This window comes from Mustela erminea, chromosome 13, assembly GCF_009829155.1.
Source record: "Mustela erminea isolate mMusErm1 chromosome 13, mMusErm1.Pri, whole genome shotgun sequence".
NCBI lineage: Eukaryota > Metazoa > Chordata > Mammalia > Carnivora > Mustelidae > Mustela > Mustela erminea.
In genome coordinates this window covers 38,289,613-38,303,749 of record NC_045626.1, presented here as the reverse complement: position 1 = coordinate 38,303,749, position 14,137 = coordinate 38,289,613, and the positions used below count along the sequence as shown (strand labels likewise).

General features: G+C 37.2%; 1 protein-coding gene across 10 annotated transcripts in view; it reads left to right on the top strand.

Moving 5' to 3' along the window:
• Positions 1-14,137, top strand: part of ASXL3 (ASXL transcriptional regulator 3) — a 183,707-nt gene that overhangs the window by 106,068 nt on the left and 63,502 nt on the right. For all 10 annotated transcript variants that reach the window (XM_032310801.1, XM_032310802.1, XM_032310804.1 and 7 more), the window contains one exon: positions 10,633-10,796. In XM_032310801.1, the coding sequence (XP_032166692.1) occupies positions 10,633-10,796 (164 nt within the window). The remainder of the gene's footprint in view (positions 1-10,632; positions 10,797-14,137) is intronic.

Below are 14,137 nucleotides of genomic sequence, written 5' to 3'. Positions count from 1 at the left end.
TGTAATTTTATTTATTTGGGTCCTTTCTCTTCTTATAAATCTGCTAGGAATTTATCTATTTTATTAATTGAAAAACCAGCTCCTAGTTTCATTGATCTGTTCTACTGTTTCAGTTTTGTTGTTGTTGTTGTTTCTATCACTTATTTCTGTTCCAATCTTTATTATTTCCCTTCTGCTGGCTTTAGGCTTCATTTGCTGTTTGTTTTCTAGCTCCATTAGGTGTAAGGTTAGTGTGTGTATTTGAGACTTTTCTTCCTTCTTGAGGTAGGCCTGTATTGCTGTATACTTCCCTCTTAGGACCACTTTTCTTGCATTCTAAAGGTTTGGGGCCATTTTTGCTTTCATTTTCAATTGTTTCCATGTATTTTTTTTTTAATTTCTTCTTTAACTTCCTGTTTAACCCATTCATTGCTTAGTAGGATGTTCTTTAGCCTCTATGTATTTGTGGTCTTTCCAATTTTTTTCTTGTGTTTGACTTCAAGTTTCATAGCATTATGGTCAGAAAATATGTATGGTATGATCTCAGTCTTTTTGTATTTGTTGAGGCCTGATTTGTGACTCAGTATGTAATCTCTTCTGGAGACTGTCCCATGTGCACTCGAAAAGAATGTATTCTGCTTTTTTAGGATGAAATGTTCTGAATATAGCTTTGAAGTCCATCTGGTCCAGCATGTCATTCAAAGGCATTGTTTCCTAGTTGATTTTCTACTTAGATGATCTGTCCATTGCTGTAAGCAGGGTTTTAAATTGTAAAATTATTGTATTAATATTAATGAGTTTTTTTATGTTTGTTATTAATTGACTTATATATTCAGGTGCTTCCACATTGGGGACATAAATATGTACAATTCCTAGATCATCTTGTTGGCGAGACTCCTTTATTATGATATAGTGCCCTTCTCATCATTTGTTAAATCTTTAGTTTAAAATCTAGTTTGTTTGATGTAAGTGTGGCTGCTGTGGCTTTCTTTTGACGGCCATCAGCATGATAGATGGTTCTCTATCCTATCACTTTCTATCTGCAGGTGTCTTTAGGTCAAAAATGAGCCCCTTGTAGGAAGCATATGGAAGAGTCCTTTTTTTTTTTTTTTTAATCCATTCTGATACCCTTCATCTTTTGCTTGGAACATTTAGTCCATTTACAATCAAAGTGATTATTGATACATGTGAACCTAGTGCCATTGTATTATCTGCTAAGTCATTGTTTCTGGAGATTTTCTCTGTTCTTTTCTAGTCTTTGTTGCTTTTGATCTTTCTTTCCCTCTCTAAATCCCCTTTAATATTTCTTGGAGGACTGGTTTAGTGGTCACGAACTCCTTTAGGTTTTGTCTGGGAAGCTCTTTATCTCTCTTTCTATTCTGAATGACAGCCTTGCTGGATAAAGTATTCTTGGCGGCATATTTTCCCCATTCAGCACATTGATTATATCACGCCACTCTCTTCTGGCCTGCCATGTTTCTGTGGAGAGATCTGCTGCTAACCTTATTTGTTTTCCTTTGGAATACAGTTAGGGATTTCTTATTGTTTTTTAGCATTTTTTCCTTATCTTTATATTTAGCAAATTTTACTGTGATATATCTTGATGTTTTCCTGCTTTTGTTGATTTTGATGGGAATTCTCTGTGCTTCCTGGAATTGGATGTCTGTTTCCTTCCCCAGTTTAGGGAAGTTTTTAACTATAATTTTCTCCAATAAACTTCCTGCCCCCTTTGCTCATCTTTTCTTCTTCTGGGACTCCTATGATGTGAGTGTTATGCTTTATGGAGTCACTGAGTTCCCTAAGTCTATATTCATGATCCATTATTTTTCTTTCTCTATTCTTTTCAGCTTCATTATTTTCCATAATTTTTTCTTCTATATTACTTATTTGTTCTCTGTTTCTTCCATCCTTGTAGTCATTATATCCAATCAGTTTCACATTTCAGTTATAGCATTTTTATTTTTATTTTTTGGACTGACTAGTTTTTAATCTCTGTAGTGAAGGACTTCCTGGTGTCTTCTGTTTTTCTCAAGCCCAACTAGTGTCCTTGTGATTTTTTTTTTTTTTTAAATTCTGGTTCAGACATATTACTTATGTCTGTTTCAATAAGATTCCTGGTCATGACCTTTTCCTTTGTTTAGGATGAATTCCTCTATCTTGGCATTTTGTCTAGGTCTCTGTCTTCTTCTCTGTGTAAGGAAACCCTGTTATGTTTCCTGCTCCTGAGAACAATAACTTTATTAAGAAGAGGTCATACACTGTCCAGAGTCTGGTACTTCAGGAAGTGTTTCTGGTGGATACTGTGTGCATTCTGCTGCTGTGTTTTGGTTACTCTTTCCCTCAGGTCAGTTCTCTGCAGAATTTCTACTTGCCTGCAGTGAGAAGTGTTTAGATCTTATCCAGAGTATGGCAAGTTTTACCCCACTGTTCGCTGGGCCTGCTTGTTAAAAGAGGCCTGATCCTATTTCCACTGGAGCTGAAGCTCTCCTGTGGTCAGTAGCCTTGGTGCTTTGGCAGGGGTGGGGTGTGTGCTGGTCTTGTGGGGGAGGTGCCTGTTGCTCTGGCTCTCAGACTCACCCTAGTAAAATAGCACCTGCAGAGTGCAGTGAGGTTAGGCTTGGTGTAAGTGGCTCAAGCTTCCACTGTGGCTGCTGTGCTGCTCAGTGAAGTCTGTCCCATGTTGATGGGTTAAAATGTCATCAGCCTTCTCCTTTGTCCCCACGGAGGGACACCTACTGCTGTCCAAGAAGCCCTCACAGAAGAGCAACAAGTCTCTCCTCATGTGTCCGAGGCATCTCTCAGATTCCTGCCTTTGCTTCTTCTAGGTCTGGGCCATCTGCTTGCCCGGCACCACTGTGTATGTGTGTTTGATCTCAGGCATACTGGCTGTTTTAAAACTCCAAACTTTCGGGACCCAGTGCAGTGTGGACCCATGCGGTCCTCTCGGGAGGGTCTAGCTGCGCTGGGGCTTGTGCCATGTTGTCCCAGAAGGGCGGTCACTCCAGTGCACAGGAGCTTACAGTGTAAAGGGCAGCATGAGTTCAAGTTAGATGCCCCCAGAACCCCATTGGGCTTCTGGTAATGGATAGGACAGTGCAGTGGCACCTGCTGGCTCTTTTGTCCCAAAAGGCAAAGCCACCTCTCCTAGATGCACTATAAGAAGGGAGAAAATTTCTCCCAGTATATTCTCAGACTGTACCATCTGTTCCCAGGCCTCTACCCCCCTCCTCCACAGGATCACCTTTACACCCACCAGGCTCTACAGCCATAGCCTAGAACTCAAAAACTCCAGGGTTTAAGCTGTATGGGTTGTAAACACTCAACACAATCAGTCCCCTAGTTTCTCCAGTCAGTGGATTTGGGGATGAGTTTTCCTTGTGTGAGGCCCTGTGCTTTGCTCGCTGTCTCAGAAGTCTCTCTCTCTCTCCCTCTCCTCTCTCTCTGCAATCAAGGCTTCCTCCCCTCTGCAGCAGACACAGTCCTTTTCTTCCCCAGATCATATGTCCATACCTGCTACGCTCCACACTTTGGCCTCTTCTCTCCTTCCAGTTGTGCAGCTTGTTCTGTTGGTCCTCAGATTGATTTCTTGGGTGTTCAGAATGATCCAATATTTCTTTAGCTGTGTTGGAGGAACGAGGCAAGCATAGGGTTCTACTACTCTGCCACCTTAACTCCATTTCTGGAGGCTGAAGGTCTGAGATCAGGGTGCCAGCAGAGTCAGGTGAAGGCCCTCTTCTGAGTCAGACTTTGCTTATTGTCACCTGGTGGAAAAAAGTGATTCGACATCTCTTATTGCATATCTATAGCCAGAGATCATCTTAGAAAAACTGTGTTCACCATTTTCATTGAAAGTACTAAGTTTAATTAATTTTAGCTGAATAATAAAAAAGTAAAACCAAAAAAATAAAATTTCTGTACATTGCCACAAAATATATTCATATCTAAAATTCTCTCTAAAGGTATTAAAATATGAAAAACTGAAATAGTGATATTTTTGATACTCATTACAACATTGGACAATCTATTAGAAAGGATGTATGAATAAACACAATTACAGACACTCCTACCCCCATGTTTTTCTTAGCTTTATTATTTTTAAACATCAGGGTTGCTAACACTTATGTTCTGTTTTGTAACCATTATCTCCATAGTTCTTTAACCTCAGTGCTACTCTTTAATGCATTCAATGCTACCCAATAGACTCATTATAGACTCATTCACTTCATTTGTGAAGTCTATGTTGAATCACACTGTAGATGATTCGCTTTTGTCCTATGATAATTTTTTTCCCCTTAGACTGAATCTTTAAAGTCTGTTTTTCTCTGAGCTCTTTTAGAATCATTCCTCTCTAATTTCTTTGAGACAATGAAGAATTCTTTCATTTTGAACTCTTTTTGTATTTCTTTGGGTAGTTCCTCTTGTAACAAAAGACCCTGGTCTGCCTCTTGCATGGGCTTCTTCCTTCCAGGTGAGTATTATGTCTGTGTCTCTGTGTTTGTGTATTTTATGCATAAATCCTCTGTGGGTTCCCTTCTGGGAAATAGGAGCTTTTATTTTATTTTATTTTATTTTATTTTATTTTATTTAAGATTTTATCCATTTATTTGACAGAGAGAGACAGCAAGAGAGGGAACACAAGTGGGGGCAGTGGGAGAGGGAGAAGCAGACTCCCCCTGAGCAGGGAGCCCCATGCAGGCTCAATCCCAGGATGCTAGGATCATGACCTGAGCCTGAGGCAGATGCTTCACGACTGAGCCACCCAGGTGCCTGAAATAGGAGTCTTTAAGCTTCCAGACTACCTACCCATTGATCAACAAGTACACCAAAGTCTGCAGCCTTCTCAGATGGGTGGTCTTTAAGTCCCTTGGGTCAAAATAATAGAGAATTTCCCTGACCTTGATTGGAAATATTCCCCATGATTTTATCATGATTTTTATCATGAGGTCAGCCTAGTGTCTTCTTGCATGGCATAGATTCTCACTGTGGTAATTTGGCAAGTGATCCTTCTCTGGACTTCAGCTACTTTACTCTCTCTGGTGTCCAGGAATTAGATACTAAAATGACATCTTTTTCTTCCTCTGAATGCTGTAGGGAGATGAGGTACCAGCTCTAATGAGATAAGACAATCAGATATAATTGGATTGTTCTTAAGCCAATTAAGAGTAAGTGTGTATTATAATTAAAATGGGATTAAACACCCTGTGTGGCTACAAATTTAGCAGTAAGTTCATCTGCTCTGTCTTTGTTCCAAAATTATGGAACATGTTATTGTTTAGTTGGACATCTTTGAAATAGATTTTCTTTTGGGTTTGTCATTAAAAATTATGTGCCTCTCTGAATCTTCTTTTATCAATGATATTCTTAAAGATTTTGAACCATACTAAATAGTAATCTACAGCATAAGAACTGCTTTTCACATTGCTTACAAAATATTTTTCAAAGTCTTACAATTTTCTTATTTCCCTAGCACTCCTCCTCAGTCAGAATAACTCTTGGTAAATGACCTCAGCTCCTTCATTTGAGATTATTTAGGCCATAAAGGAGAATTAAACAAATTTCTTTCCTATATTTCTCAACATTTCTGTCTCTAGGTTTTGCCTTTGCCTCCACTGCTGAGAAAAGAAGCTTCTCCCTAATTCTTCTCCCCTTATGTTTTTTTTTTTTAGTTATGAAATACTTTAAACATATAGAAAAATACAGATACTAATAAAGCAAGACACCTGTGTTCCTATCTCCTTGACCAAACAAATGTTAGAGTTTGTCAGATTTGCTTTAGATTTTTTTTTAAATGATATGAGTTTTGTACTTTTTTGTGTCATATTGGTTGGTGATTTTTTTTCTATTTTTTCTTTTTCTTTCTTTGTTTTTTGTTATGTTCCGTTAACCAAGGTATAGAGTACTTCTTTAAGTTTTGATGTAGTGTTGAGTGATTCATTAGTTGCTTATAACACACAGTGCTCATCACCACACATACCCTCCTTAATTCCTATCACCCATTTACACCGTCCCCCACTTACTTTCAAAAAAACCCTCAGTTTATTTCCTGGAATCCAGAGTCACTCGTGGTTTGTCTCCCTCTCTGATTTCTTCCCATTCAGTTTTCCCTCCCTTCCCCTGTGGTCCTCTGCACTGTTCCATATATGAGTGAAATGATATAATAATTCTTTCTCTGCTTGACTTCTTTCACTTAGCACAATCCTCTCCAGTTCCATCCATGCGGATGTAAATGCTGGGTATTCATCCTTTCTAATGGCTGAGTAATATTCCATTGTGTGTATGGACCACATCTTTATCCATTCATCTGTAGAAGGACATCTTGGCTCCTTCCAGTTTGGCTGTTGTGGACATTGCTTCTATGAACATTGGGGTGGATCTGCCCCTTCTTTTCACTGTGTCTGTGTCTTTGGGATAAATACCTAGTAGTGCAATTGCTAGGTTGTAAGGTAGCTTTATTTTTAATGTCTTGAGAAGTCTACAAAACTAAGAAGCAACCCATGGAATGGGAGAAGATAATTTTTTTTCCTCTTATACTGTTCTTGTTTGTCCTTATTTTGAGATAAAGGTATATTAACTTGAAAAAGTGAATCGGAAATATTTCTTTATAAACCTATTCTCTAGAATATGTACAAAATGGGAGAGTTCCTTAACAAACTGGTAAAACTCATTGTTAGGGCAACTTATATATTCTGTATGTATGTGAAGTGGGGAAGATTCCTGTTTATCCATTTTTTTAAGTTTCTGCAAATTTATTCAGGTTTCCTATTTTAAATTAAATTTGAATATTTATAAACCTGAAAATAGTTGGTCTTCAAAGATACGGATAAAGTCATAGTATTTTATTATGCCACTTAAAATCCATTTTTCATTATGTGCCATGTATACTATATCTAGAATTATGTCCCTACCTTTCATTCCTCTATATTTATACCAAGTCTTACCAGAGGTATATCTATTTCATTAGTCTAATACAAAAAAAACAAACAAACAAAAACCCCTTTTTTTGGTGTTGATGGTCTTCATTGTCCTTTTCTATTTCATGAATGTATACTCTTATTTTTATAATCCTTCCTCCTTTCCCAAATTTTTCTTTTCTTTTTTTTTTTAAAGATTTTATTTATTTATTTGACAGAGAGAGATCACAGTAGGAGAGAGGAAGGGAAGAGATCACAGAGAGAGAGGAAGGGAAGCAGGCCCCCTGCTGAGCAGAGAGCCCGATGTGGGACTCGATCCCAGGACCCTGAGATCATGACCTGAGCCAAAGGCAGTGGCTTAACCCACTGAGCCACCCAGGCGCCCTCCCAAATTTTTCTTATTTATTAACTCCTTGATTCATACACTAATCCTTGAATTTTCAGTATTTTTTTCCTACTGTGTAATAGATACACTTTATCTTTTATACTGAGTTGCATTTCACAAATTTTGGCATTGTCATTTAGAATCCAAATATTTTCTAATTTCTATTAAATTTTCTTCTCTTTAGCTTATGAAATACTTAGAAATGTGCTTTTGAGTGTCTAAATATACAACAGATGTGGGAGGGTTGGAGAGTTGCTGTGTTTGTGTTATTGCTACCTAATTAGATGAAATTTAATACTGTTCATCATTATTTGTAGAGACTTGCTGGTCAGTTCTTGTGTGTTTTACTGTTCCTTGAGTGATGACAAACATTGCTTTCTAACAGCTCAGTGCAGTGCCTTATGTTTAATTCATTGGTTCAACAATGATTATTGAGTTGTTAAAATTCTCTTATTAAGACAAGTCTTTTGTCTGGTGTCTCAGTTTCTGGTAGAAGATGTTAAGACTTACCACTAGCATCGTGTAATGGCACTTTCCCTTTTAAGTTCTCTCAGTTTCAAGTTTTTGAATGATAGACTGCTTAAAGGATTGCAGATTTAAGGTCATTTTATCTTCTTAGTGAATTCATCCTTTTATGATCTTTATCATCCCCAACAAAGTTTTCTACCTTTGTTTATGTTGTCTGATGTTAATATTGTTATATTATTTTGTTGTTTTGAGTCTCAGCCTACTACATGTTTATTTCATTTTCATCCATTCCTTATGATTTTTAAGTTTATTTCTTGTAAGCAGCATGTGGCTGGATTGTATTCCTTTTTAAATCTAGTATGAAAACCCATTTATATTTATTTTTATTTTGTTTGACTTAATTTTTAATTTTTCCCCCTGCTTTTATTCCTTCCATTTGATGCATTGAGATTTCCTTCCATGCACTTATTTGGAAATATCACTCTGTTGCTTCTAATGGTCACTTCTAGAGCTTTAACCAAGCAAAGAACTAGTCTAAATCTCTCCTTCCCAGATCAGACCGGGCTTTGTGTAGCACTCTCCTTTCAGTCAGCTGTCCCATCTTACATGCAGTTATTTTCCATTTTATTTCCTCTTTAACTTATTTCTTTTATTTAACTCTCACTAGTCTTAGTATTATCCTTCAAAGCTAATATTTACTTGGACACGCTCTGATCTATTAGTCTCTTAGTTGACCATGGCTTCTATAACCCATTTATTTCTTCTTTGATTTAATTCCTTCATTTGTTGTGAACAGCCACTAATGATTATTTTAGCAAGATTCTCTATTGAGTTTCCTTTTTTTTTTTTTAAGATTCTTTATTCATTTGAGAGAGAGACAGAGGACAAGCAGAGGGGAGAGAGAGAATCTCAAGCAGACTCCCTATTGATTGTGGAGCCTGACTAGGGCTCATTCTCAAGACCCTGAGATCATGACCGGAGCTGAAATCAAGCTTGACTGAGCCACCTCGGTTCCCCAATCCTGAAAATGTTCCTATATTATTGCCATCATCTAGATTGATGCTTATATTCTCTTGATCCTTTAAAGATATTCTACTGCTGTCTATTATTCATTGATAAAATTTCTGTGTCTTATTATCATCCCTTTGGATGTAATCTGTTTTTCTAAAAAGTTGTTGTAAGATACTCTTTTTGGTTTTGATGCTTTGTAATTTCAACACATCCGTTGAAAGTGGGTATTTGTCCTTCTTGAGATTTGGTATATTGCGTTATCCAAGAACTCATAATTTTTTCAGTTCTAAAAATATGAGCCATTAGCTCTTCAAATACGCTTGCCCTCCATCTGCTGTTTTGAATCTCCCATCGATGTTCATTCTGACTGCTTATGCCATTCCCCATATTTCTTCACTATCCTATTTGGACCTGTCCATTTTTTATGCTGCATTCTAGATATTTTCATCAACTCTGTGTTTTAGTTAATAATTCTTTCCTCTTCTGTGTCCATTACTTTTTTTTGCTTTAAAAACTAAATTTTCGGGGCGCCTGGGTGGCTCAGTGGTTTGGGCTGCTGCCTTCGGCTCGGGTCATGATCTCAGGGTCCTGGGATCGAGCCCCGCATCGGGCTCTCTGCTCCGCAGGAAGCCTGCTTCCCTCTTTCTCTCTCTCTCTCTCTGCCTGCCTCTCTGCCTACTTGTGATCTCTGTCTGTCAAATAAATAAATAAAGTCTTTAAAAAAAAATAAAATAAATAAAAAAAAAAAAACTAAATTTTCATTTCTAGGTGTTCTGTCTGGTTCTGTTTCAGAGTTGCTCATTCTTTCATCATAGTTCCCTGTTTACTAATAATGACTTTTATTCTGTTTTTTGTCACTAATTATTTAAAACAAGAGTTGGCAATTTTTTTTTTTTTTTTTTTTTTTTTTTTTTTGCCAAGGGCTGAATAGTAAATATAGGTCATGCAATTTCTGGCATAACTATTCAACCCTGTATTGTAGTGCAGAGGCACACCTAGGCAGTTGCTAAACAACTGGGCATTTACTATGTTCCAGTAAAACTTTATTTACCAGAACAAAATTTGGATTGGATATAGCTCATGGGCCATAATTTGCTAACCCTTGATTTAAAATATACTCTATTAAAACAGCTCACATTCAAGGTGTTCTCTTAACTCAAGTAACTGAAAGTAATTCTTCTCTTTGATGCATCAATTGGCTGTTTGTTAGAGTGGGTTATCTTCTTGTATGTTGTAATTTTGAGTTGTGAACTCTACACAGAGCCTTCTGTTGAAGCTCAGTGTACCTTGAGTTGTAGAATTATCCTTCGAAGTTTGTTGGTATTTTAGACCTTGAAACTAATATTTTTATAAAGGATTGTTTTTTAAATTATTACTCTCAAAATACCCCGAGTAGGAATCTTTTGAACTAATCCAGTGCTTAGTGTTCAGCCTGGTATATGGGAAATCACACAACTCTGAACTAGCTATCAATGCCTCTGTTAAAATTAACAGAACTCTTAGTATTATTATTATTGATCTATGGTCTTATAGAGTCCATAAAAAATTGTAGTTATTAGCATTTATGCTCCCAAAGTTTTTAAAATTCTGCTTAAGTGGAAGACCATAATTAAAATACTTCTTTGTCTTGACATGATGCTACTTTGACTAAAATATATAGATGGTATTGAGTGAAGTATACATTATGAAAATAAAATACAAGTAAGACGGGACAAAACCGCAAAGGAGCTTTGGAGAGTTCTTTCTGAAATGTCACTTTTAAAAGTGACCGCATTAGATGTATTATTGAATATGTTCAATATGTAGATATATGTGTACGTACATGTGCATGTTTCCCCCAATCTGCAGTGAATTAATGCTCTTGCTTGTTTATCACAGGACACTTGAAATGGACCAAAGCTGAGGACATTGACATAGAAACCCCAGGATCTATTCTTGTCAACACTAACTTGAGGGCATTAATAAATAAACATACATTTGCTTCCTTACCTCAGCATTTTCAACAATACCTCCTGCTTTTGCTCCCAGAAGTGGATAGGCAGGTAAGTGGGAGTTTTAAGACATTTGCTATTAGTCACAAGGTATATTATCATGAAGTGGCAGTTCCGTTATCAAAGATGACAGATACATATGTGGACCATTTCTATAACAGTATAGTCTATTTATAATATATAGACTGTGGTGTGTTTAATTTGCCAAAACAGAACCATTTTTTATTATGAGTAGAGAGCCAATTCAAATTTTAAAAAATAGCACACTGCTGCGGAGTGAAAACAACAGACCTTTCCACATTGGAAAGGGAAAACAAAGAAATCAAACATTCCATTATCAAATAAATCTTTGAAGTAGCTGCTCCTTTGCCTGGAGGGAATATTGAAGTGCAGCAATAAAAAGCCAGGGTTTCTAAGAAATTATGTAAATGTTTTTATTCTCAACTCTTTCCAAAAAGCATTTAAAATTTATGTTTGCAGTTGCCTTCCGAGACTCTATCATCGTGAATATGATTGCCTATAAATAATCACCTTTTATCTTTTTTTTTTCAGTATAACTGGAAATGCTTTAAGTTTATTTTTGTATTTTGAAAAGCCTCTAAAATAAGGAAATACAAATATAGACTCATAATAGCAGGCATCAATCATCCTCTAAAGCTGTTTCCTTAGAAAAGGAAAAAATATTTCATCACATAAACTTTTATTAAATTTCACAAAAGTTATTAAAGGGCAACTAGGAAAAATTTCCTTGTGATTCTTATTTCAATAAATTTTGACACTGTATATAGTTTCCAGTTGATGGACATAATGTGTATGTGTTTATGTATTTGCATTTCAAAATGAGAGGTACATCCGTATACTGAAATGAGCGAGATTGATTCAATATTTCCATATTACTTTGAATAAATTTTCTTAGCTTTTTATTTGATTCCATTTTCTACTAACTTAGCTGCCTTCTTTCGTATATATTTAAAGTGTGATGAGCTGTGGTTTTCTACCACTCATATGTATCTCTTTGGTGGGGATTATTGTTCACATTTAGGAAAAGATTATTTTGATTTGGGGTACATTTCTGCTTGGGAGTTTGCCTTCATTCCATGAAAATTTGCTTAATGTTTACTATGAATATGCTATGTTTTAGGTACTTTGGAGTAATGGAAAGACAGTAAGTGCCTTTTAAGTACTTACTGATGATTAAGTATGCTTTAGTTGGATATATAAGTTATATTCATGAATAATCAAAATGTGAGGTAGAAGCAGTTAAGACTAGAGGGAAAAGCACAAGGTATACTGAGCTTTCATATGCAGAAGGGAAAAATCGGAGACAAATTAAGGTCTTTGCATTGGGCCTTGAGATGTAGGCACGATTTGAATAAAATAGATGGAAATCTATCAAGTGAAAAGTTCAAAGATACAAAATCAAGAGCTATTTTCGTGGGAGTCTGGATTGTAGGAAGAACAGTGCAAAAGAATCTGGACAGACAAATTGGAATTCAATTTTGGAAGATTCCTTGTATGAGGCTAAGGAGTCTGAACAGTGTTCTCCCTGTGTTTGCAAAGCCACTGAGGGCTTTTGAGCACAGCTGTAATAGAGTAAGATTGTTGCTTTTTAAGAAAATTATTCTGGCAGTATTGAAAGGGAATGTAGAGATGGGAAGCATAAAAGTGGGAAGGGTTCTTAGGAAGCAATTTTAGTTGTTCCAAAAAGGCAAAATGAGGGCTCGAATTTGGAGAATAGTGTTGAAATTAAAGAGGAGGAAGATAATGTGATCATCACCATCATTATCGAGTGGTAGCACTTTTACATTTTGTCAAATAGTACTTGAACAAGGTGTAGGGAGAAGCCTCTCATCTCTCAGGTTTTACATTTGTGTAGCAGAGAACTGAGTTTGGAAGTTAAGAAAAACTTTTTTTAGGGGGGATTGGTCAAAGAGACTGATTTATTAGCTCTAGAACCATTTCCTTCATCTCCGCACACGAGTGGTTCCCCTTGTTTACAGTTCTGTCCGCAGCTCCTGGAATAAGGTTTGGCACACCAAATAAATCTTTTGGAATGAAGAAATGACAGACTGCCCTAGGTTTAGCCAGATATTTCGGTAAGGCCAGGCAAGAAGGCCAGAAGGCCAGGCGAAGCCTAGTATTTTTTTCAACCTGTAGCAATTTCTGTTCATTTCTTCCAGTCAGCATGAGAAGTGTAAATGAGTAAGGCACAGTAGCTGTCCTCATATAACAAGCAGTCCACCAGCAGATTACTCAGGCAGTAGTTACGGAGCGTGCGCTGTGTACTCTATACACTTTGCTAAATACAGAAGATGAAAGGGGAGAAAGACCACCTCACGCTGATCTACAGTACACTACGCTCATTACTAGGTTAAGAAGTCTAATAACTGGGCAAACCAAATTAGTGTAAGACCAGGAAGAGCAACACAAATGTCAAAGTAGACTTGTAAAGAAAGTCTTCTGTAGGTACAGCGGATGAAGACATTTTAATCAGAAACTAGTATTGGAGAAGATTTTATAGGTGGAAAGGATACCTCAGTTGAGCCTTGAAGGACTAGTAAGGGTTTTGCAAGTAGAGCCAGTGGAAAATGAATTCTGTAGAGGGAGAGCATGTCATTTATAAAGATCTGCTGCTTGTGTGTTCCAGAAAATTTAGTAGTTCTGTATGACTGGCTCCTCCTATGGGGGGAAAGTGGGGAGCTCCTCTGCTGACAGGGAGTGGGTTTACAACTTTGGTGACCTGCTTGCAGGTTAAGCTCTTTGAACTTTTTCTGAAACCAGTGGATGCCATCATAGAGTTTTTCAAATGAGAAATGACCTGCTTACAATAATGTAAACAGATATTTTTATGCCTGGACATAGGGGAAGGAAAAAGGATAAATGAAGTGCACTCCGTATTTTCTCCTAGGAGCTAGTAACCCTGTGAATGATGGATTGGACAGGCAGAAAGATAAGACACAGGGAAACTGGGTAAGAGACAATTGCAGTAGTTGAGATATGAGATAACATATGACCTTGGGCATTGGCCTTGGAAATGAGAAGAAAGGACTGAATTCCAGACATAGTTTTCAACCTACTTGAGTAGGAATAAATGACAGATTGCCTGTGGGATAGGGTTGTAAAGGGTCTAGAAGGCAACTGGATATTTTATCTAGGGTGACTTGAGAGAACTGAAGGGCTCTATGGGCCTGTCAACCATTTGATACCAGGAAACTTAGAGCTCGGCCTTTGTGTGCTTTGCTGGAGGTGAGCTGACGCACCCTCTCTCCTGTCAGGAAGGGGCAGGAGACTTGATGCAGCAAGCTCCTCAAACTGCTGCTGTTTCAGTACAGCTTAGAAATATCCATGGGGTTGAATACCACCGCTTTCTGGGCCAGAATGACTGGAAAAGG